The following is a 22,414-nucleotide window of genomic DNA, read 5'->3' on the forward strand; positions in this document are numbered from 1 at the left end:
TGGGTAAACTGGCAGTCGGATCGTGGGACCGAACAGATGCAGTCCACGCAGGGCCGCCATTAGAAATCACGGGGCCCCGTACAACAAAATTTTTGGGGCCCCCTGGGCCCCGCCCACACTGACGACCAAGCTCCGCCCCATATCCCGCCCACATCGCAGTTAAAAGACCACACAGACATCAGCGCTAAAAAAGTAACCCCCCCCCCCACACAAGTTGTAAAAAGCTATTGATGGTCAGGGCCCCCTTATAAAAAAAAATTGGGGCCCCAAAAAAAAAAAATGAAAATTTTTTTTTTTTAAAAACATTGGTGGCAGGGGCCCCCTGTTAAAAAAAACTTGGGGCCCCAACAAAAAAAAATGTAAAAAAAACTAAAAAATAAACAAACATTGGTGGCAGGGGCCCCCTTCTAAGTTAAAAACAAATTGGGGCCCCAAAAAAAAATTTTAAAAAAAATTAATTTTTAAAAAAAAAAAAAAAAAACATTGGCGGCAGGGGCCCCCTTATAAGTTAAAAACAAATTGGGGCCCCAAAAAAAAAATTTGGAGAAAAAAAAATTTTTTTGAAAAAAAAAAAAATGGTGGCAGGGGCCCCCTTACAAGTTAAAAACAAATTGGGGCCCCAAAAAAAATTTAAAAAAAAAATAATTTTTTTTTGAAAAAAACAAAAAACTGGTGGCAGGGGCCCCCTTACAAGTTAAAAAAATTTGGGGCCACCAAAAAGAAAATTAATTTTTTTTTTAAAAAAAAAACCCAAAAAAAAACAATGGTGGCAAGGGGCCCCTTACGAGTTAAAAAAAAAATTGGGGCCCCAAAAACAAAAGTTTTAAAAAAAAGATTGGTGGCAGGGGCCTATAGAATATTAAAATAATACATTGGTGGCCAGGGGATTAAAAAAAAAAAAACACAAACTGGTGTTCAGTAGAATTGAACTCATGGCTTCAGTACTTCAACTTCGCCTCCTTTCGTGACTTCGGGTCTTTTCACCGCTTCAGGACTTCGGCTGTTTTCGTGACTTCGGGTCTTTGCGCTGCTTCAGGACTTCGGCTTCGGCTGTTTTCGTGACTTCGGGTCTTTTCGGCGCTTCGTGACTTCGGGACTTCAGCTTTTTCCGTGACTTCGGGTCTTTTCGTCGCATCGGCTTTTCGGCACTTCCGCATTCGGCACTGAAGAGGCAAGACGTACGGCTCGGGCGCTCGTAAAGGGGGCCCGGATCTTCAAAAAAATGCAGCGCTGCCGGGCCCCCCTTCATGCCCGGGCCCGGTACGCTTGTCCCCCCTGTCCCCCCCTGATGGCGGCCCTGAGTCCACGTATGGGGAGGGCCCCATACACGGGCCAATAAGCTGCCGACTCGATCTGTCAGCAGCTTTTATCGACTCGTGTATGGCCACCTTTAGGGGACTTTGATCAAATTTTGTGGGTCAGATTTTATTTGATCTTGCCATGCAACAGCACAAGATTTGTAGGACCCTATGAAATCTGATCCCCCAATAGCTACAAAAGACAGATCAGATAGTTGGATGGTGTGGTTTGTTTATGCATCTACATCGGGCATTCAATGTTTTTCAATGGGAAAAAAAAATTTGTGAGACAACATCAGATTTTATCTCGTCGAATGAAAATGCAGCCTGCAGTGTTCCATCTGACAGTCATGTCGTTTTGAATGGAAAATGTTCCATGTACTTTACACATCAGATGTTTGTATTGGTCCCATTTGTTTTTGACCCATGCGACTACATATAACTTGTAGAATACATTTTGTCGATCCAACACCATCCTACAAAATCTCCCATGGAGTTTAGCTCTTATTGTTCAACTGAGCTTCCAAAAATATTTAGAACAGCAAGTTTGATGTTTTGATTTGATGTTTTTCAGACTTGGGAGAAGGGACCATCTAAAATCTGGGTGCTGACAAAAAAATCTTTAATATTAGTGATTAGAGCCAAATGTGCTACCTGTCAAATGCTAACGCGAAAAAGCACACAGGACTAAAACTGCATGAAGAATTGTATAACCCTCCCACGTTTTTAGTTTTAAGCAGAGCTAAATATTGCTACTTTGAAGAACAATGGTAAAATTAATATTTGGTAAATAGGTAATTGTATTTTATCACATGCTAGAGAACTTATTTATTATTTATTATTTCACATTTATCTGTGGTAAAGATGGATTTTCGTTACTCGTATTTGCTATGGAGATGTATACAGATCCCCATTTATAATATAATTGTGTGATTTCTGTTCAGTCTTCAAGAAACGTATGAAGCAAAAAGGAATGAATTTCTGGGAGAGTTGCAAAGGAAGGAGGAGGAAATGAGGCAAATGTTTGTCATGAGAGTAAAAGAAAAAGAAGCTGAACTCAAAGAAGCAGAAAAAGATGTAAGCTAATAGATCTTCAGATCTGATCTTTTTGGGCAACTAAGCAGCTGCATCTGATACAGAGGTAGCACACATCGAATCAAAACGGTGTGGCGGTTATTTGAAAACTTATCAAGCAAGGCAGGCTATCATTTAAATTATTTTAAGCAGTGCTCCACTTCTGACCCTCCCAGCCATTGTCTTCGATCAGTGATCCCCAACCAATCGGGATTGCACTACTAATCCCTTTACACACAATTTTGAACAATTTTGTTCATACCATAATTTGTTTCGTGTGCTGGGCCCAATGTGTGTATGTGTGTACACACATTCATGCACAGCTTAAATGGAACATTACCTGAAATAGTTCATTGCAAGAAAATAACAATCCTGAGAATCCTTAAGTCAAATGTAAAATGTTTCTGCTTGTTTGAGGCAGTGGTATAATTACTATACAGCAGGTCCTGCAACCAGGTGGACAGGACTGCAGTGTCTGTGTTGTGGTAGTCCCTAGGCGTATTACAGCTTAAATTTTGTCGTCCGCCACAATCTATTAAAGCGATACTGACACTTTCCTATAAAAATCATAGGAACGTGTCAGTATCAAGTAGTTGCTGCACCCGGAATATTAATTATTCAATATTCAAATCATTTCAATGTTTTTGAAGCAATTTGTACATTTAAAAGCAGTATCTATGTTTCTTATTAAATTTTCTGCATTATGGTTCCGGAAACCCTGTATAAAAAAAACCACGTACCCGACCCCCCCCCCCCCGGGACATGCCCCATACTTTATACTTGCCCTTCGTCGCAGATTCTGGCAGCGGACTGGAAGTCGGCAATCTCTGTCAATTGCGTTGCATGCGCAGTTGTCGAAAACCAGCAAATTGCTCCAACAGCGCATGCCAACATACCGATCTCCCAGTCAGCCGTGAAGTCCGCTGCCATAATCTGCGACGAGGGGTAAGTATAAAGTATGGCGCATTTCCCGGGGGGGGGGGGCAGTTAGCCTGGGTACTGGATTTTTTCCTACAGGGTTTCCTTCTCCTTTAAACCGTGTAGCATCTACCAACTGATTAACAGACTTGAGCAGAACTGATTTCTGACTTATGAGACCTAGCTTTCATACAGGTCATTGGACTCCAAAGTGACTTGTAAATTGCTTAACATATATTATGATACATACGTTTTAAAGATTTGTGATGTGACATTACTAAGCACTGTTCCGAACTGATGCCATGACTATGCACTTGTAATTTAGGGAATAGTGTACATCCTGTAAAATAAAACTTAGAAATCTCATATAAACATGAGGCTGCAAGTAAAGTGATTTTATGTAGGTTACAAAACTTTGTGGTGATTTTGAATACTCTTATAATTTACAAAAGGGAAAATCATGGCCATTATAGTACATTAGCGTCCATTTACTGAAATGCAATAATCAACAATAATGAGAAACCTTTATTTTATGACCCCCCCCCCCCCCCATTTTACATATGCCTGCGTTTTATTTATTTAATTTTTTTTAGGGAAACAAAAAAATCTAGATTTGTTGCTTTTTACTAGGCTAGTGCACGGTATAAAGTTTATGTAGCCGATCCCATGATATTACTGTTTACGATTATCAGCTGCCTTATTGCATCTTTTACAAACTGCAATTCCTTCTTTTAGCTTCATGAGAAATTTGACCTCCTTAAGAGAACCCACCAGGAAGAGAAAAAGAAGCTAGAGGACAAAAAGAAAGAGATAGAAGATGAAGTGAACATGTTTCAGAAGAAAAAAGCAGCAACACAGCTTCTCCAGTCCCAAGCTCAGCAGGCCAGCTCTCAACAAACCAAGAAAGACAAGGACAAGAAAAAGTAAGCTGTCTGTAGATGTGTGTGACTTTCATTTCACAACTTTTGTTTTCACACCTTTTGTTTAACTGTGGATACTTTCATGTTTTCAATTTCCATATGGGGAGACTCGTAATTTTTTTTTCTATTTATTGTTTTCTGTTTTTACATTGAGGGTAAGTTTTTAGCATGTCTATAAAGAAATCATGGGATCATGTATCAAAGTCCTTAGCTACAGAAAAAATGACCAGCAAAGTTCACAGAGTACATATATCTCTCTTTTACATAATGATGTTTAAAGCAACCACTGACTTTACTATGCAAATTCTACTAGCTTTTAAAGAGGAAGTTTACCCTTAAATAAACTGTTTTTTGTAGAGCAATCTATTCTTAGCATCTGGAATTCCAAACGAAAGAAAAAATAAGAAAAATAAATACAAATTGGGTTTCGATACTGCTGTCTACATCAAGCTTAAGTTTATTTTAAGGTGAACTGTGTCTCTAATGCACTACAACGTTATATAGTGAAGAAATAAAAAAGTGTTTCTTTAGACTTCACATTTAAATTTTTGCAAATGTTAAATCCTATTATGACTGGCAAAGTATGTTAGAAGATGTAGTTGAAAGTAGCTGCAAAACTACTGAAAGAAAGACCAGCTTCTGTCCAGCAACTTTTAACTTTATTAGGGTGATAGATGCACATTTGTTAGTGGAATTAAGTGTATCCTTATCTGGTGTTTTCACACCTATTCCCCAGTAAATTACTTGGATAGCATAGCTCTTATACAGTCAACCACCAATAATGCAGAGTTTGATCTATGCAACTAGTGATTAGCTGGCCACTTTTTCATATGGTCACTCAAGAGATTCACATCTTCTTTATCAATTTGACCTTGAGAATGCCATTCATTACTCTCTTTGGTTCCTGTGCCATCTGTCCTCATGGCATGGTGCTGTTACTCATTTATTTGGCCCTTTGCCTAATTGTTTCAACCTACTGTTACATCACTCCAATGACTAGTTTCATAACCCTGTATACTATAGATGCTTACTAAATGAGATAGGCAATTTCTGTATAAAGTGATTATTCCAACAGGGAGGCAAACACCTTGTTCAATCAGTATGTAGAGAATTGCATTTCTGTTAATATTTTCAGACGCCTGACATAAACACAGAGTTGGGATTTGTTAGCAGTTCTTTAATAATGTACATTGTTCCATACATTTGCACACCAGCACTTTTGCACTATATATTTATACCTACATTTTTATTATTGCACTACATGTAAAATGTGATGCTGGATTTTAATGAATTATTGTTTCATTCTTGTTTATTCTCAAACATTGACATGAAACGTAGAATAGTGCATAACTGGTCCTCCTCATTTCTATTCAGCACACGGCTAGCAAAAGTTATAAATAGCAAAGGTAATAAGTACCCTTGGTTTAAAGTTTAAAAAGATTTACTCTTTTTTTATAGGAAAACACAAGCTTTATTTATAATACATTCTCCCCATACAACCATGTTTTACAGTTAATTATAATAGAATATGAAAAAGCTTCTAAAGAAGGAAGCTTGAAACATACTAGTTGATGAATGCTAGCAATATCATCAAAGTTCTCAAATACAACAAATATAACAATACAAAAATAATGCAGTAAAGTAAACAATGTTTACCCTACTGCACCAGTTTTTGTATTCATTGCTTGCATTACATGATAACTCCATTTTACACACTTTTATAATTCAAATCAGCAACTATAAACTCAGGAAATGACTGTATATTTATAGGGGGATAAAAACCTATTTTTAAGAAAATAGGTTTATTTTGTGATAATATATTACAACGTTCTACTTACTACATTACAACTTTCAAAAGATATAAGAAAGATTTGATACCTTGATTGTCTACTTAAATAACCAAAGGTCAATACAGGGATGTAACTTGAATAGATATAATTCTCAGTAAGAAGGTAAAGAAGTACCCCGTTTGACCTTTAATACATATAGTTTCCAAATTGTAATCGGTCTATGATGACCTATAGGTGAGGAATCAACACTCTCCAATTATCACCAACTAAACCCTCAATCCAATATGTAAAGTGCAAGTGCTTCGGGTCCAATCGCCCAATAAAGACAATACTACTCAAAGTAAATACCTAGAATTATTAATAACCATAAAAACACAATTAATTAAGCCCAATCAATTGTATTTTAGAAATAAATTAATAAAGTAAGGTTGATTTCTAAAGTGCTGTGTGTAATATATAAATTAATTAAAGTTCCCAATTCATTCCATAAGTTAAAGGAGAAGGAAAGCTACAAGACAGTTTATTGCCAACAGATTAGCCACAATAATGCAAGCTACAACGCTATATTTATTCTGCAGAATGCTTTACCATACCTGAGTAAACAGCTCTAGACACTGTTTGTTTGTTTAGGATAGAAGCTGCCATATAAACTTTGTGTGACATCACTTCCTGCCTGAGTCTCTCCCTGCTTACTTACAGCTCTGAGCTCTTACAGCAGGGATGGGAGGAGGGAGGGAGAGAGGATCAAACTGAGCATGCTCAAGCCCTGCCCTGGAGGTTAATGCTGAAAACAGGAAATCTGATACAGAAGCCCATATGTACACAATAGAAGGAAAGAAATGCTGTGTTTCTTTTGACAGATGACTCAGAGCAGCATTACTTTGAGGGTTTACTGGTGTATTTATATAGACCTTTCTGATAAAGCTTACTTAATTTTAGCCTTTCCTTCTCCTTTAATTAGAGTAGGACACCATTATATTATATGGCTTGAGTGACCAATAAATTAATTAAAAATTGATCAATATAAAGTGCTAATGCCGAGATAGAATTAATAGGATTCCTCAGAAAAATTAAAAAATGTGAAAGGACGTGATTAATCTGGATTCCAGAATTAAAAATTGCTGAATTGTTTAAAAAAGGCCACTTGCTCAGGTTCAGAAAAAGGGTAGAAAATGGAAAATGGAGAATGGTGGAGTTGTCTCAAAAGCTACTGCCTATTATTTTCTAAATCCCAGGGACACCACAAAGATGGAGGCAGGCAGGGTAACCATGACTGTGGTCTCTATTATTACACTAGCTAACTTAGACCTAAAAAACCACAAACCAACGGCCCCTTAGAATGAAAAATAGATTGGAGCGAAGGAAGAGAAGAAGTGAACAAGCAGCACCTATTTGCCCCCTGTTTGTATATCTATAACAGGACCAAAGCGTTTTATCTGTTAAAATAAAAGAGGTATAGTGCCAAATCAATTTAAATTCAAAGAGCATCGAAAACGCCAACGCGCTTCGCTGTATTAGCTTTCTCAAGGCATGTGTCAAAAGATTTCAGTATTATCCTCACTAATTAATTATGATGATGTTTGAGTGCTGAATCTTTTAGATGGGTAGTCATCTTTTTACATCTGTTACGTATAAGATACATACATTTTCATTTAACTTTACATGTTACATATAAGAGAACTTACATTTTCATTTAACCTTTCCTGAAAAGTAATAACTAAATGCATGTGCATTATATTCTGTTATTTAATTTCCTAGTTGTAATGAAGTTCTATTGCTGCTTAGTGAAGGCTCCCTTGGGTGTGCCTGCAATTATTAATAATATAATTATTATTTAGTTGATTCATTTGCTGCAGTAATTACATTTCTTCAACTTCCCTTTCATACCGTTGCATATCAGGGTTTTTTTGCCTGCCTACCAAAGATGTAGAATCTTATTGCCTGTAAGCCTTCTTACTTGTTCGGACTATCTTTTATGTAATACTAAACCAGAAAATAGGAAATCTTTCTGAAAACCTATTGGTAACACTATTATATAACCACAAAATAAGACAGAATAAGGCAGATGTATCATCTCTGTAAAGCATTTCTTAAATTAATTGGCTCTATAAAAATGTCAGGTGGTAATACAGGGATGGGTTCCGTTATCTAGAAAACTGTTATCCAGCAAGCTCTGAATTATGGAAAGTCCACAGACTCTTCCACAGACTCAATTTTATCAAAATACTCTACATTTTTTAAAATGATTTCCTTTTTCGTTGTAATAATAAAACAGTACATTGTAATTGATCCAAACTAAGATATTATTAATCCTTATTGAAATCAAAACCAGTCTATTGGGTTTATGTAATGTTTACATTAAATAGTAATGGTAACTTGGTATGAATTTCCAAGCTATGGAAAGATATGTTATCCAAATACCCCAGATCCCAAGCATTCTGGATAATAGGTCCCATGGGAGGTCTGCTGTCGCCTATAGAACACAATCTGAAATTTGCTTTTATTATTTAAAATTGCTCTATAGTATATCAATCAATGCTAACTGGCCCTACTGCTTCTAATAATGCCAATATACCTATGAACTGTATAGGTATGGAAGGATTGTGGAAGAAATACTTGCAATGTGTTGGATTTTGTTACATTTTCATTTGTTATTTGCATATTGCTGTCAGATTAAATATTTTTGTCAGGCACCACTTAAAGGAGAAGGAAAGCTACGGAGGCATTTTATTGCCAATAGATTAGCTGCAATAGTACAAGCTAGAATGCTATATTTATTCTGTAGAATGTTTTACCATACCTGAGTAAAAAGCTCTAGAAACTCTCTGTTTGTTTAGGTTAGGAGCTGCAGTATTAACATGGTGTGACATCACTTCCTGCCTGAGTCTCTCCCTGCTCTGGGCTCAGATTACAGTAGAGAAGGGAGGGGGATGGGGAAGAGGAGCAAACTGAGCATGCTCTTGCCCAGGGCAATGAGGTTTAAGCTAAAGGCAGGAAGTCTGATACAGAAGCCCATGTGTACACAATAGAAGGAAAGAAATGCAGTGTTTCTTTTGACAGGGGACTCAGAGCAGCATTACTTTGGGGGTTAACTGGTATATTTAGATGGACCTTTCTGATAAGGCTTACTTAATTTTAGCCTTTCCTTCTCCTTTAAAAGGCAAAAAGTTGCTACCCTGTACTAACAGGATGGTTTCAGTGTTTTTCATACACCTAGTCTCAGCAACTTGGTTTATGTGTCAAGCTCTTTTTTCTATTTCTATTTCTTTTCATTGCTATTCAAACTTTTTCTTCTTATAGGGCAAATATATCATTTAATTTTCCTTTTGTATTAGTATAATGGAAAAATTTAGGTGAATGGTTGTGTTCTCCCTTGCATTTTATGCAGGTTTTACTGGGTAGATTTTTGCTTTTAGTCAATTCCACTTGGGCTAGCTGGCCACAAGCTTATCAGCTTCCTTAGCCCTCCTGTTTTGTTAAAACAAGCAGGACCTGATAGGGAATCGAAGCTTGTCTGTGCTTGTGTGACTGCAGGGCTGTGATTGGCTGTCCCTCTCCTAATGTGCTTCTGGTAGGGACCGTTAGGACACCCCCTCATTTGAAACACAGACATGGACCAGAGAACATCTATAGGGAGCTCCAATAAAGGAGCTATTTTTAAAGATAATATTAATTTTTAGCACCATGTAAAAGCAACACCACATATTACTTTTAATTGCCTACAAAATTAGTTTTTTTATTTATCCTATATGTCTTCTTTAAAACTTGTTCAGACAGATGAACTACAGTTATACCTACATTAGGGATGCACTGAATCCCTAGTTTTGGGATTCGGAACCCCTGAATCTTTCAGGAAGGATTTGTCCAAATCCTGAACCAAATTCAAGCCCTTGTTTGCATATGGAAATTGGGGAACAGAATTGGGAAGTAAAAAAAAAAATAACAAAAAAGTCCTATCCCCTCATCACAAGACCTTAAAGAGGATGTAAAGTCATCCCATTAAGTTAAAGAAACTGCTGTGTAGCTATGGGGGTAGCCATTTACAGCTGAAAAAGGAAAAAAGGCATAGGATACACAGCAGATAACAGATTAGCTATGTAGTTTACAAAGGGATTGTTCAGAACGTGTCTGTTATCTACTGTGTATCCTGTGCTTGAATGGCTGCCCACATGACTACACAGCAGTTTGTTTATAATAACTATAGTTGTGTTTCTGAAGCAAACACACCAATTTTACCAGTGCAGGGCAACACTGCATTATATTGTCATTTCTTTAAAACATTTTCATTTTTTTTGATGTTACTGTTCCTTTAAGTGATTCTTCTAGAATCCCTGAAAACAAGGAAGTTTCTAATATACTTGCATTATTTTTTTCTTACTGCTGTAAAGTTAACAATACAGTTTCTTCCGCTCTAACAGGGAGCCCTACCCAAGTTGCTCAAGAAACTTAGGCAGTAGCAGCTGCTCTGTTCTCTCAGTGCAGTTGGAGCCCGTGGGATCCTATGAGCATACTTGCTTCTGATTGGCTCCTGCTGCACACTTGGAACCATGCTTTAGGAGACCTATCAGGAATAATTAACTGTGCAACACTTACACGTGGTTCCTCTTTTTGTAGCATCAGTTGCAAACCTACAATCCCCTCTGCACAGGGTAAGATATACTTTGTAATATACAATCCAGCAGCACTCCAAAAAGGTGAAATCAAGTCTTTATTCATGCCACAAACAAGGCCTACAACAGAAGTGAAGCCCCGGCTGACTGAGGCTGTCTGTTAAAGCAGAAGACACCAGATTGTTTATCTTTTCAGCAGTAAGAAATAAATAATGCATGCATATTGAAAACTTCCTTGTTGTTAGGGATCGTATCAGAATCCCTTAATTGAAAAGGATGAACTTACATCGCCTTTGAATCATTCATTTAGGCTAAGGCCACACTAGGCGATAGCGCCGCGATTTGACTCGCGGCGACTTTTCGCCGCGACTTTTAAGCCAGCAATCGCTGGGGAAACTTTTGCGCTGGCGTCTATGGGGAATCGCGAAAAATCGCCAGCGTAAAAACACACGCGGCGATCTTTTTTCTATTGTCGCTCGAAATCGCCTAGCGATTTTTCGCGATTCCCCATAGACGCCAGCGCAAAAGTTTCCCCAGCGATTGCGGCTTAAAAGTCGCCGCGAAAAGTCGCCGCGAGTCAAATCGCGGCGCTATCGCCTAGTGTGGCCTTAGCCTTAAAGGGTTCAGTTTCGATTTGTCCAGGCTCTTGAATTCTGCTAAAAAAAGGCTCAGTTCATCCCTAGCCAACATAGTGCTTCCCTAATACACCGTAGGAAATATGGGAAAATAGCAGCCCCTTAAAGGTATTCTAAAGTTACTAACTCTAACAGAACAGATCAGCTTGAGGAATCCATGACGATTCACATCAGGTCAGTCTCATTTACAATAATTTTTTGAGCAGATGAATACATTTCATTTTTTGTGCATTAATGCTCAATGCAACTCATCAGCAGTGCTGATTCCAACCCCTTTGCTATGCCCCCCATTCCAAATAATCAGTGACTCAGATCTCATGCAGGGAGAAAGGTAATGAAGATGTATGATTCCCATAGTTTTTTTACCAGTAAGGAACTGTCAGAAGTTCAATCAAAACACCTAAAGGCCGTATAGCAGCTGTTTGTATCCTGAACAATGTACCCCCCACCTACAGTTTGAAGCACATCAGCATTTTCATTTGCCTATAAGGATTTTGCTGCATTGCTTATTTTTACTATTTTTAAAGCATAGATTTAGATCTGCCATGTCTTCTCTATTAACAACTATTTCTGCTGTTTATAAAAAACTTATAATTCAAAAAAATTGTTCCTTTTTTAAAAAAACGTCACAAGTTTTTTTCTTTTTTAGATTTAAAATTTGCTCTCTACTCCAAGAAACCGTAAATTTAGTGAAGTTAGAAAAACGATGTATATTTATTTTCAAGTCAAGATTGTATTTGATTATGTAATTTTTATAACGATATCAACAGCATCACTTTTTTCATTGGTTTACAGTTAAAGGGATACTGTCATGGGAAAAAAAAAATTTTTTCAAAATGAGTCAGTTAATAGTGCTGCTCCAGCAGAATTTCAATTTTGAAATCTGACATGGGGCTAGACATATTGTCAATTTCCCAGCTGCCCCAAGTCATGTGACTTGTTCTCTGATAAACTTCAATCACTCTTTACTGCTGTACTGCAAGTTGGAGTGATATCACCCCTCCCCCCCCCGAGCTTCCAAACAAAAGAACAATGGGAAGGTAACCAGATAACAGCTCCCTAACACAAGATAACAGCTGCCTGGTAGATCTAAGAACAACACTCAATAGTAAAAACCCATGTCCCACTGAGACACATTCAGTTACATTGAGAAGGAAAAACAGCAGCCTGCCAGAAAGCATTTCTCTCCTAAAGTGCAGGCACACGTCACATGACCAGGGGCAGCTGGGAAATTTACAAAATGTCTAGCCCCATGTCAAATTTCAAAATTGAATATAAAAAAATCTGTTTGATCTTTTGAGAAATCGATTTCAGTGCAGAATTCTGCTGGAGTAGCACTATTAACTGATGTGTTTTGATAAAACATGTTTTCCGATGACAGGATCCCTTAACCTGATCTCTAAATCCTGTAGTAACACTTAAGAAGAAAACTGAAATGCAGGAATAAACTAACTGCATGTGTAATATAACACTGAGCTTGGCACATAGGCCCTGGAACAGAAATGTCAAACTGCAAGCAATCCATCTGTTGTTGTGAACTTCCCAGTATCAGCAGCCAGCTGGCTAAGGATAATGAGAGCTGTTATTCCTAACAACTGGTTTTGCTGCAAGTTTGACCATCCCTGACCTGAAAGCTGTAAATATATATATGTGTGTATTATACCACTCTACATGTTTGTTACTTGAGACTTCTGCATGAGCATCTGTACCACAGATGAATGCTGGGGCTCTGAGTTTTTCTCTTTTCTACTTTGTCCTTTCTTTGCTGTTTTTACATTTCTAATGTGAATGTTTTGTATGTTCTTATTTTTTTTTCTTGTGTGTGTTTTGTGTGTTTTATTTCCCCTTTAACTTGCAGTGCGAGCTTCACATAAAAGTCTGGCAAGCCAAGGATGTTCCAGCATTCACCTGCTTTTTGCAGTAATGTGTCCCTGCCATTTGTGTTCCCCAAGACACAGATCACTAATCAAATCATTTTACGCATCCTGTTTGGCTGCACGAGGGGGGGGTGTCTGCGTACACATGGACTCTTGTTGCTGGAAAGCGAATGTTGCCGAACCTGGCCTGCTGTGAATGGCAGCTACTTGTGCCTTTTGTATTATTCTAATATCAATATAATTGAAGAATAACTGACCTGAACATGTTAAGACTGAGTTTATTTCTCCACAGACTCATGCACAATCTAATAATATGTCATTGCTCAGAAAAGACCATTCTCTGTTCGACTGAATTCCGAAACCCTGTAAGAAATATTAGCCAAAGCTAAATGATTACTGGGCGTTTGTATAATAAATCAGGTTTGCCTTTTTATGTTCTATAAACCTTATATTCTTGTCACTTTTTAACTTTTATGACAGTTCTTTTAAATATTTACCTCAAATGCCAGTGTGAAAAAATGTCAAGAATATTTAATTGGCTAGAACTGAGCTTTAATCTCTGTACAAAAGGTAATGTTTCATGCTGGTCACATTGTACAGAACTGAAATCGGTTTCAAATGCACATGAACTATGAAGGCAACATTTGCTAGTAGTTTATCCAAGGCAAATAAACATTAGAATGATTGATAAATAACAAGCTTTGTTTTCTCTGTGAATCATTTCTCATGGATATGCTATTCTAGAAACAGAGACCATGGTTAAAATGCAGCTATTTCTGCAGTAGCTTATTGACATTGGTATATAAAGGAAACGTATCCCCTAAAATAAATGGGCTTAATTGACTTAAAGTGAGCAGTCTCAAAAGATTCCTTTTCTGCATACATGCAGGCTCTCCTTTTTTGTTAGGTTAATATCTTCCCCAACATTTCTGAATGTTTGGATTGATCATTTTAACATTTTTGAACACCCTTAAACAGTGTACTGCTGGTGCTATATACAGTATTGTCAAATTGCATCTAGAAATACACAATTTTTTGCAGTGTGATTATATAGTATGTGAATACCATGATGGTGAGCATACATAAAATATATAATTGCTTTTTTTTCCCAAAGCCAATTTTGCCATGCTTCACCAAGGGTATCTAGGCCTATTTGCATACATCATTACTACAAAAGCAGCAGGCCTCTTCATTCAGAAATGCTGCTGGATATCAAGTAGTGCAGGGGTGCCCAAAAGGTAGATCAAGATCTACCAGTAGGCCTTCAGTTGATTAGTAGATCTCAAGACACTGTCAACAAACAACTTGTCTCAATCATACTCCTGTTTCATGCTTTGCATTCAGATATTTATTATGTTACAGTTAAATAAGAAATAGTTGTTTGTTAAATATAGCAATATATATTTTCCCATAAGTCGATATTAAAATAATATTTTCCACTGAACAGAATGCTTACAATGCTTTTATGGATGTAGATCATAACGGAACAACATCACTAAAAGTAGACCTCTCATTAGTAAAGTATGGGCACTTCTGCTATAACCCCTTCCCCATTATATCACTTGTGCAGAACAAGAAGCTATATTTGGTTCTTGTGAGACTAGAAACTATATATATTGCAGTAAAGTGTTGTGTTCACTGGATAGTACACAATCCAAGTTAATTTTGCCTAACTTTATTTTTATGTGGATACATTTCCTTGCAGCCATCACTAATGCTTGTTTGAAGAGCTGTGGTTTGGCAAGGCAACTGGCTTATGAAGCAACACATAATCACCTTCTTACATCAGTGTTAAATATTTCTAATAAATGTCATGTAGCAGTGTTTCTATCCATGACTTCTAAAAGCAGGACATTGGTGTGTAAGGAACCCCAACTGCCATTTGTTTTTGAGTATGAATGTTAGCTCCCAACATTAACATCCTGAGCATTCATATTTCTAGCATACATGGTAAGAAAACTGACTTAACTGTGTTTTGTATTCTCTTTCTATGCCGTTCCTTCCTGGACAGCACCTTGCCTTTTCTGATACATTCCAAGAAGTGGCGGCCTGTGTTTTCCTTTTGACCTCTGGATTTCTTTCTTTCCTGATGCTGTCTTGCCTGATTCCCCTCTCCTCATAGCTAGGTAGCCTCTCTTGTTTATCCTCTTCTTATGCTCACCAGAAGCATGGTTTCCCTGCATTACCCACACTGCCTGCAGCTGCTCGCTTCTTGGAAGCAAGTCAGCATGAGTGCATCCTAAATGCATCTCCCCTGCTTGGTTTTGCTTTTAAGGCAGAATGACAGCTCACCACCCCTATTCTTTTCACTGCTCAAACATGGCTCTGGGTAGAGGGGCATATAGTCAGGGCAGCGAATTGCGGATGACTAAACTCTATTTGCAGATATGTGCAGGTCCTGTTCACAGGCAAAGGTAGAATTAAAAACAAGTGGGTGAGGCTTAACACCACATGGAAAACCAGTTTCCTTACCATGGGTTGCACTAAATCACTCATTATGCTTTAAAGTCTTGCACTGACTGTTCCTTTTTGTGTGTTATGTTGCTTTTTTCACAACTAACTGTGCAGCTTAATTTTTGGTAAGATCCTTGCCTTGGCAGAGCTGTAATAATTGTGCTATTTATATCCCTAGGATTTAACTTTGGAAGAGAAGCTTAATTTATAAAGATTTTTGTACTATACACATGGTCATATTTCAGTCTATGATCTAAAGTTATTTTTATCCTGTAGAACAACAAATCATTAACTTCTGGCAGCCTCATATGGGCCAACCCTGTTGTGGTCCATTTGTGGCTGTGCACGTGTGATTTGTCCCAGATGTGGATGGCCAGATTGTAGTCATCTGGTAATAGGGCCCCAGGCTAGATCAGATTGCAAAGAGATTTTGGAAGAGTGGATCTTTTAGTCAGTCAGTGATCTCCAGTTTACACTGAGAGAGGCTATCAGCAGACAGACCAGTGGCAATGCTGTCTCTTTAGGGACCTACCCATGGAGCAAAAACATTTGAATTGTCATGTTGCTCCATATCTGGTCTGTGGAGCTGCTAGCCCATTAATGATAAAGAACCTGCTTACTAAATATGACCTTTATATTCCCTGCACATTTGCCTTCTAGACACATTGTCAAAGTATACATCAGTACACAGCAAGCACATTTTTAGTGGGGGGGGGGGGATATAGTAAAGAAACTTTACTGTAAAGAAACATAGTAATGTTGGGGAGCTATCCCTGGGCCATGTTTAGCTTGTTCCTGCTGCACCTCTATGCCTTTCTTTCTGTATCTATATTTTTCCACAGTAATCCTTGGCTGTGCACAGAATAAAATGACTCCGTTCCAATCCTTATTGGATGTGCTTTTCCCTCTCTGCATGTAAGTATAATAGGTCCCAGATTTTTTTATTTGCGGAGTACCTTATTGCTGGCAATTACAAATGAATTCTGCTGATGCTTGAAATCGTGAGAGTTTAAAGAAATTCTAATGCTAAATTACAATTTGCGATCTACACTGTAACACTGGCTGAACTTTTATTCAGCTAATGTAGCCATTAGGCTTTCTTCTTTTCACATCTTTTCTCTTCTTTTCACTTCGTTTTCACATATTCGTTCAGGAATCCATACATTGTTTAGTTATTTTGTTCAATGATAATTGTTATAATATTACATCATATTTAACAGTGGTGTACAATAGACTTTGAGTTTTATTAACCAAGCTGATACCATACGTTTTGGTAATGCCTCAAAGGATCATCAAATAGTCTTGCAACCCTGATACACGACAGTCGGTACTCTTATCTAACTCAGCAACAAAAGTGTTACACGTGTTGTATTGCTTTCACACTGGTCCATATTTTGTCCTTATAATAACGCCCATTGTCTGAAGATATTGCCGTACATTGTTGAGTACTACATCATGCTGAATGAACGGCACGCAAATTGTATTTTATTGTTAAAATTTCTTGTGCGTCTTTTATGTATCTCATCTTCATTGGAGAGTTTGTGCTGCTCATAGGAAAGCTATGGCTAAAGTATATGTGTCTCTTAGGTGAAAGAACATTCACAGTAGTCCTTCTTACAAGCAGGTGCCCTAATCAACTAAAAATACAACCTTTCTGTTAAAATGACGTGTTCTGTGCAGTATGTGTGTGAGAAAATGCCATCAGCAGCCATCTGTATAAAGCGGATATTTTGGGTACAGTTACCCAATGAAAAATATAAACACAGTTTGCAAGGGAACAGCATTGTTAGGCTTAATACAATGAAAAACAGTAGTTATTTGAATTAACCTATTGTATAATGTGATTACCATATCCATTATATACTTATTGCACTGACATATAGAAGTAGTGCATGTTCAAAAAAACCATAACCTTTTGCATATAGGAAACGTGCCAAAGATTACAGCATGTCCGCTAACTATCTTGCGCTCCTTGCACTTCTTAATGGGCTTATCCACTCCCTGCTGGTTGTTTTGCCAGAAACCTTAACACACCTTCCGCTGTCCTCTTGATCTCGTGCCTTTCTCCAGTAGCAAATGTAAGTTACGGGTCGTCCCACTTCTCCATTACCAAGAGCTGTCCACTTTATTCTGTCTGTCTGGGTTTATGTGCAGTATGTTTGGGTTGGGTGTATGCCAGCTGGAATGTGTTTTCGTAACCCCTTCAACAATAAGCTGTGAACAGCAGTAGGAATAATGTATGTGATACTTTTGTATTTTTATATACCATTTGCCTTAAATGTTAGCTTTAGGGAAATAAATAACAATGTATTTAATACAGCATACCCTTATCCAATATGTCTTTTTGTTGTTGTATTGTTTGAACCATTGCTATTTTCCATTCAGTGTTAATGCAGTATTATATGATGTATGCATATAGTAGGAACTTGTTATGCAATGTGTTTACTTTTTTTTAAAAATTTGGTATCCAAGCATTTCATGTTTAAACTACACAACTTATCTTGAAAAAAAACAACTTTTTGTATGTTAGGACAGAGGACGTAAAAAAAATTCCTGCAACCGGAAAAATATACATTTACCCCCAACTTAAGCTGTGTGTGTTTATTTCTTTGTGTTTGTTTATTTTTGAACATTTCAGTCAACGTGTACTTTTTAATTTTGCTTATTCCATAAATTAGACCGTTTTTGTATTATTAACATTTTAGTCTTCCCTTCAAAGTGATCAAGTCTTGCTTCATGTATTTGGTAATCATCATCAGAATGGTGGACAGTAGTAATTCACTAATCACACTTGCTGGCAGGCAAAGAAATGCTTGGAAACATATTCTATTGCATAAAATTGTAACCACTGCATTCACATTGTAGGCTCGAAAATAAACAGTTAGCATCTTCCAAGCATTGACCCAAGTGCACCTGCAGTGATACCATGATTAAAATGCTATGCAATGAAAAAAGTGTTGCCGGTTGTTTTGTTGCCTACACCAATGAGCATCATTAGGCACAGCCTACAAACACTCCCATATGAGGTTGACCTAAGGATCCATCCCTGATATTGAGGGAGTACAACTAGCAGCATGCTTATTAGCCTGCAAATTCTAGATAGGTAATATGGGTGGATTACTATTAAAGGTGTATGTCCCCTTTAGCAAAAAAATGTTTGAAAATAAAACAAACTACTACTTTACTGGGAAAGAATTGAAACAGAAGGTTGATGGAGAAGAGCTTTCAGAATTCATTATAATAGGTTCAGTATTCATTGCAATTTGTCAGTATTACAGGTTCTCTAACAGGGTGTGGGGATTTCAGAGGTATTCTTGTAGTTGGGATGAGTTTGAGAGTTATAAAGATTGTAAGATCAAAAGGAGAGTTCAGGTGTATGAGGGAAGTGCAAACAAGGAGATTTTGCAGGAAAATTTAATTTTCTGCATTTTTCCAAGATTAAGCTAGATCACCGCATGTCATGTGTTTTAAATGCGCTGCTCCAAATGTTAGTGAAGGCAAAGTAAGGGCAAAGATGTAAGAAAGTTCAACATTTATCTATAAGAACTAGAATGTTGGAGCCAAAAAGAAATACATGTATTGAACCTGTTATCCAGAATGCTCGGGACCTGGATCTTTCCATAATTTGGATATTCATACCTTAAGTCTACTACAAAATCATGTAAGCATTAAATAAACCCAATAGGCTGGTTTTGGATCCAATAAGGGTTAATTATATCTTAGTTTCGATCAAGTACAAGGTACCAATTTATTATGACAGAGAAAAGGGGAATCATTTTAAAAATTTGGATGGTATCTTTCTGGATAATGGATTCCATACTTGTACAGGGTATATATACTTATATACTTGTATATATAAAAAATTTTGAATAAAGTACCGAGTATTGTAAAATATAATATTTAACGAGGAGTTTTGACCATATAAAAGCACAGTTGAGGCCTGAGTTGTTGAGGCCACGAATTCTAAAACTTGACTCCTAATCAAGTTTTAGAATTCGTGTTACAGCACAATGTACAAGGCGCTACATTTTTAATGAAATAAGTATGGGGTCTATTATCTGGAAACCTCTGAATTAAAGGAAGACCCATCTTCCATAAGCTATATTTCAGTCAAATAACTCAAATTAATGTTTCTCCATTAACATTTCTTATTTGTTGGCCCTGGAGCCAAACAATTAGATCAGCCTTATTTAGTTTCCAGCTTGGGTGGTCAAATCAAGTAAATCATTCAGAGTACTTCTAATGTTAAGCTGGCCATTCATGCGCCAATATTAGCTGCAGATTTTGTCCCTCCAGACTGGCAGTTTATCAGCATTGATCTGATGCTCTCCTCGCTGGTCTGTGTAAACCCCTTTTATGATCTGATTGTTACCCTGGAGACCAAACTATTAGATCAGACAATGTGGCCAAATTGAGCAAAGTCCTGTTCATTTTGGTGAGGTTGCCTAAAGATATTTGTTTTGCTGAGCTTTATATAAGAACTATTTCCAAGCTCAAAAGTGGAGCTCATGGGTAGTATATGGCTTAACAAGGCTGAATGGTTTAACAACGCTGTATCGTTGTAAACCAAAAAAACTCAATGGGTCTGCAATTTCTCTGAAATCTATTGTTTAAACAGTTCTTTCCTCAGAGTGAAGCATGACTGCGCCAGAATACATTTTTGAACAATGTAGACCCCATATTGAAATAACCAGCTGAACTGGACGGTGACCCAAATAAATGCTAAATGGTGCCATAAAGGTTAACACTCTCGTTTTAGTGCTGAACAACCTTACTACAAGATATTATCTCTATATTAGATCCACTCAGAACCATAGAGTTTATTGGACCAACTGTAAAACCTTAACCCATAAAAATATATAATCTATCATGGGGAGGGGCCATTTATCAAAGGGTAGAATTAGAGTCCCCTTTATTTTAATCTTTTTAATAAATATTGCCCTAAAAAACCTACATAGAGAATAGAGAGCTCTGAAATTTTCCTATGGTAAACTGTGGAGAACTGTTTTTACCTTTTGATAAATGCCACAAAGAATACTGGACTGATACATAATGTAGGATTGATACATAATGTGATGGGTCACCCCTTCCCAGTACAGATTGCAGATTTTTAATTGTCCTGGGCCAGTCAAGTGGCCTGCTCAATTTCTTAGGGTACCGTAATAATGCTGATGGGTCACCTTGATGTTTTTAAACCTTTCATGCTCCAATTGAAAGTTGCAAAACTGATACAAGTGTGTGTGTGTATATATATATATCTATATATATATAGATATATATATATATATATATATATATATATATATATATATATATATAGACAAATACAAGATTCCTCTGCACTCAACCCATTATCAATATATTTAAGACAGAGACATTTTGTGCATACTGCTACTGAAAAATGCCTTACCCTTTAAACAAAACAGGGATTGTTTGTCCATATATTGCAATATATTTAAGCTGGCCAACTACGTCAAAGTCATCCCATATCTGGCCAGTCCTATGCTCAATTTTCATCTGATTCATTAAGAATTCTATGGTTTAATTATACATTTTATAAAAGGGACGAATACGTTTTACCTGCAACTTGCTAGCTGCTTTCAAAGTAAAACTCCCAAACTTGGCTGCCCTTTTATTAGACACCAGTGGGATCACCTGACTATAGTTGGAGAGGGTGGGAGCTACAACATGGAGCTGGTCACTGCTCTTGTAGAACTATAACAAACAAGGGAAAGTTGTGCTCACCACTAGTTTTTAAAATCATTAGGCGGGGGTGCAATGATGGTGTGACCACAAAATACATATAGACAAATACAAGATTCCTCTGCACTCAACCCATTATCAATATATTTAAGACAGAGACATTTTGTGCATACTGCTACTGAAAAATGCCTTACCCTTTAAACAAAACAGGAATTGTTTGTCCATATATTGCAATATATTTAAGCTGGCCAACTACGTCAAAGTCATCCCATATCTGGCCAGTCCTATGCTCAATTTTCATCTGATTCATTAAGAATTCTATGGTTTAATTATACATTTTATACATTTTATATATATATATATATATATGTGTGTATATATATATATATATATAAATCTCAAAATTATCATGCTTGAGGATGTATGTAGCATTTTATTTTGTTTGCTGTTGAGTAGCATATTTATGCTTGCACCTTGTAGCCAGACATTTATCAGTCCCATAAGGAATACAGCTGTGTCATCCCTAATGCTCTTTCTTAATTATTCTTTCTCCTTCTTTTCTCTAGCTTCTTTTCATAACCAGCCAATTATCAGTCCTTCACTTTCCCCCATGACGGCCAGATGAGTGTCAGGAAAGCAGAGTACACCTCTTGGAAGATCTGCCTCGCAACATATTCCCTTTGTTCCTTTCAATAGGTTACATGTGGTTGTGTATTAGGCACATTTCCTTTCTCACTACTGACCTAATACAGTTGTGTGTCTAGAACTTTGTTAAAAGTGGGGTTGCTTGTTAAGCAAACGTTGTGGTGCGATTTCAAAATAGACATGTGCATCCAGGTTTTACTGTTAATGTACAGCAAGTACAATTATTTCCTGTGAGTAGAGAACAGTTTCTTACTGGACTTGCAATTCCTGCAATAAACTAGAAGATGGATTTTTTTTTAAATTTATTTTTTAAAAATAATGCCTGGAATCTTTGCCAGGTGGGTGAATGTGTTATACATTAGATATGCATATTTCCTAAGCAGGTCTGTAGCATGTTTACCTGTTTAACACCTGGTATGTTTAATTGTACTTTTGCTTTGGTATCTTTTTATATAGTATAACTTTGTAAGTAAGAGAGCATGCCTTGTTC

General features: G+C 37.1%; 1 protein-coding gene across 6 annotated transcripts in view; it reads left to right on the forward strand.

The window, feature by feature from the left end:
- The window catches only part of septin11.L (septin 11 L homeolog), a 72,984-nt gene extending 50,570 nt beyond the window's left edge, over nt 1-22,414 (forward strand). Inside the window, exons 8-11 of one of the 6 annotated variants that reach the window (XR_005967300.1) lie at nt 2,243-2,375; nt 4,026-4,213; nt 15,134-15,248; nt 21,846-22,414. Coding sequence is in view for 4 of the 6 variants with exons in the window: in XM_041591081.1 (XP_041447015.1) it covers nt 2,243-2,375; nt 4,026-4,213; nt 15,134-15,188 (376 nt within the window). In the remaining 2 variants the exon portion in view is untranslated. Of the gene's footprint in view, nt 1-2,242; nt 2,376-4,025; nt 4,214-13,103; nt 13,818-15,133; nt 18,167-21,845 lie in introns of those variants that run through there. The other 5 variants (XR_005967302.1, XM_041591082.1, XM_041591081.1 and 2 more) reach the window with 5 other exon arrangements.

Source organism: Xenopus laevis, chromosome 1L (genome assembly GCF_017654675.1).
Source record: "Xenopus laevis strain J_2021 chromosome 1L, Xenopus_laevis_v10.1, whole genome shotgun sequence".
NCBI classification, from domain to species: Eukaryota; Metazoa; Chordata; class Amphibia; order Anura; family Pipidae; genus Xenopus; species Xenopus laevis.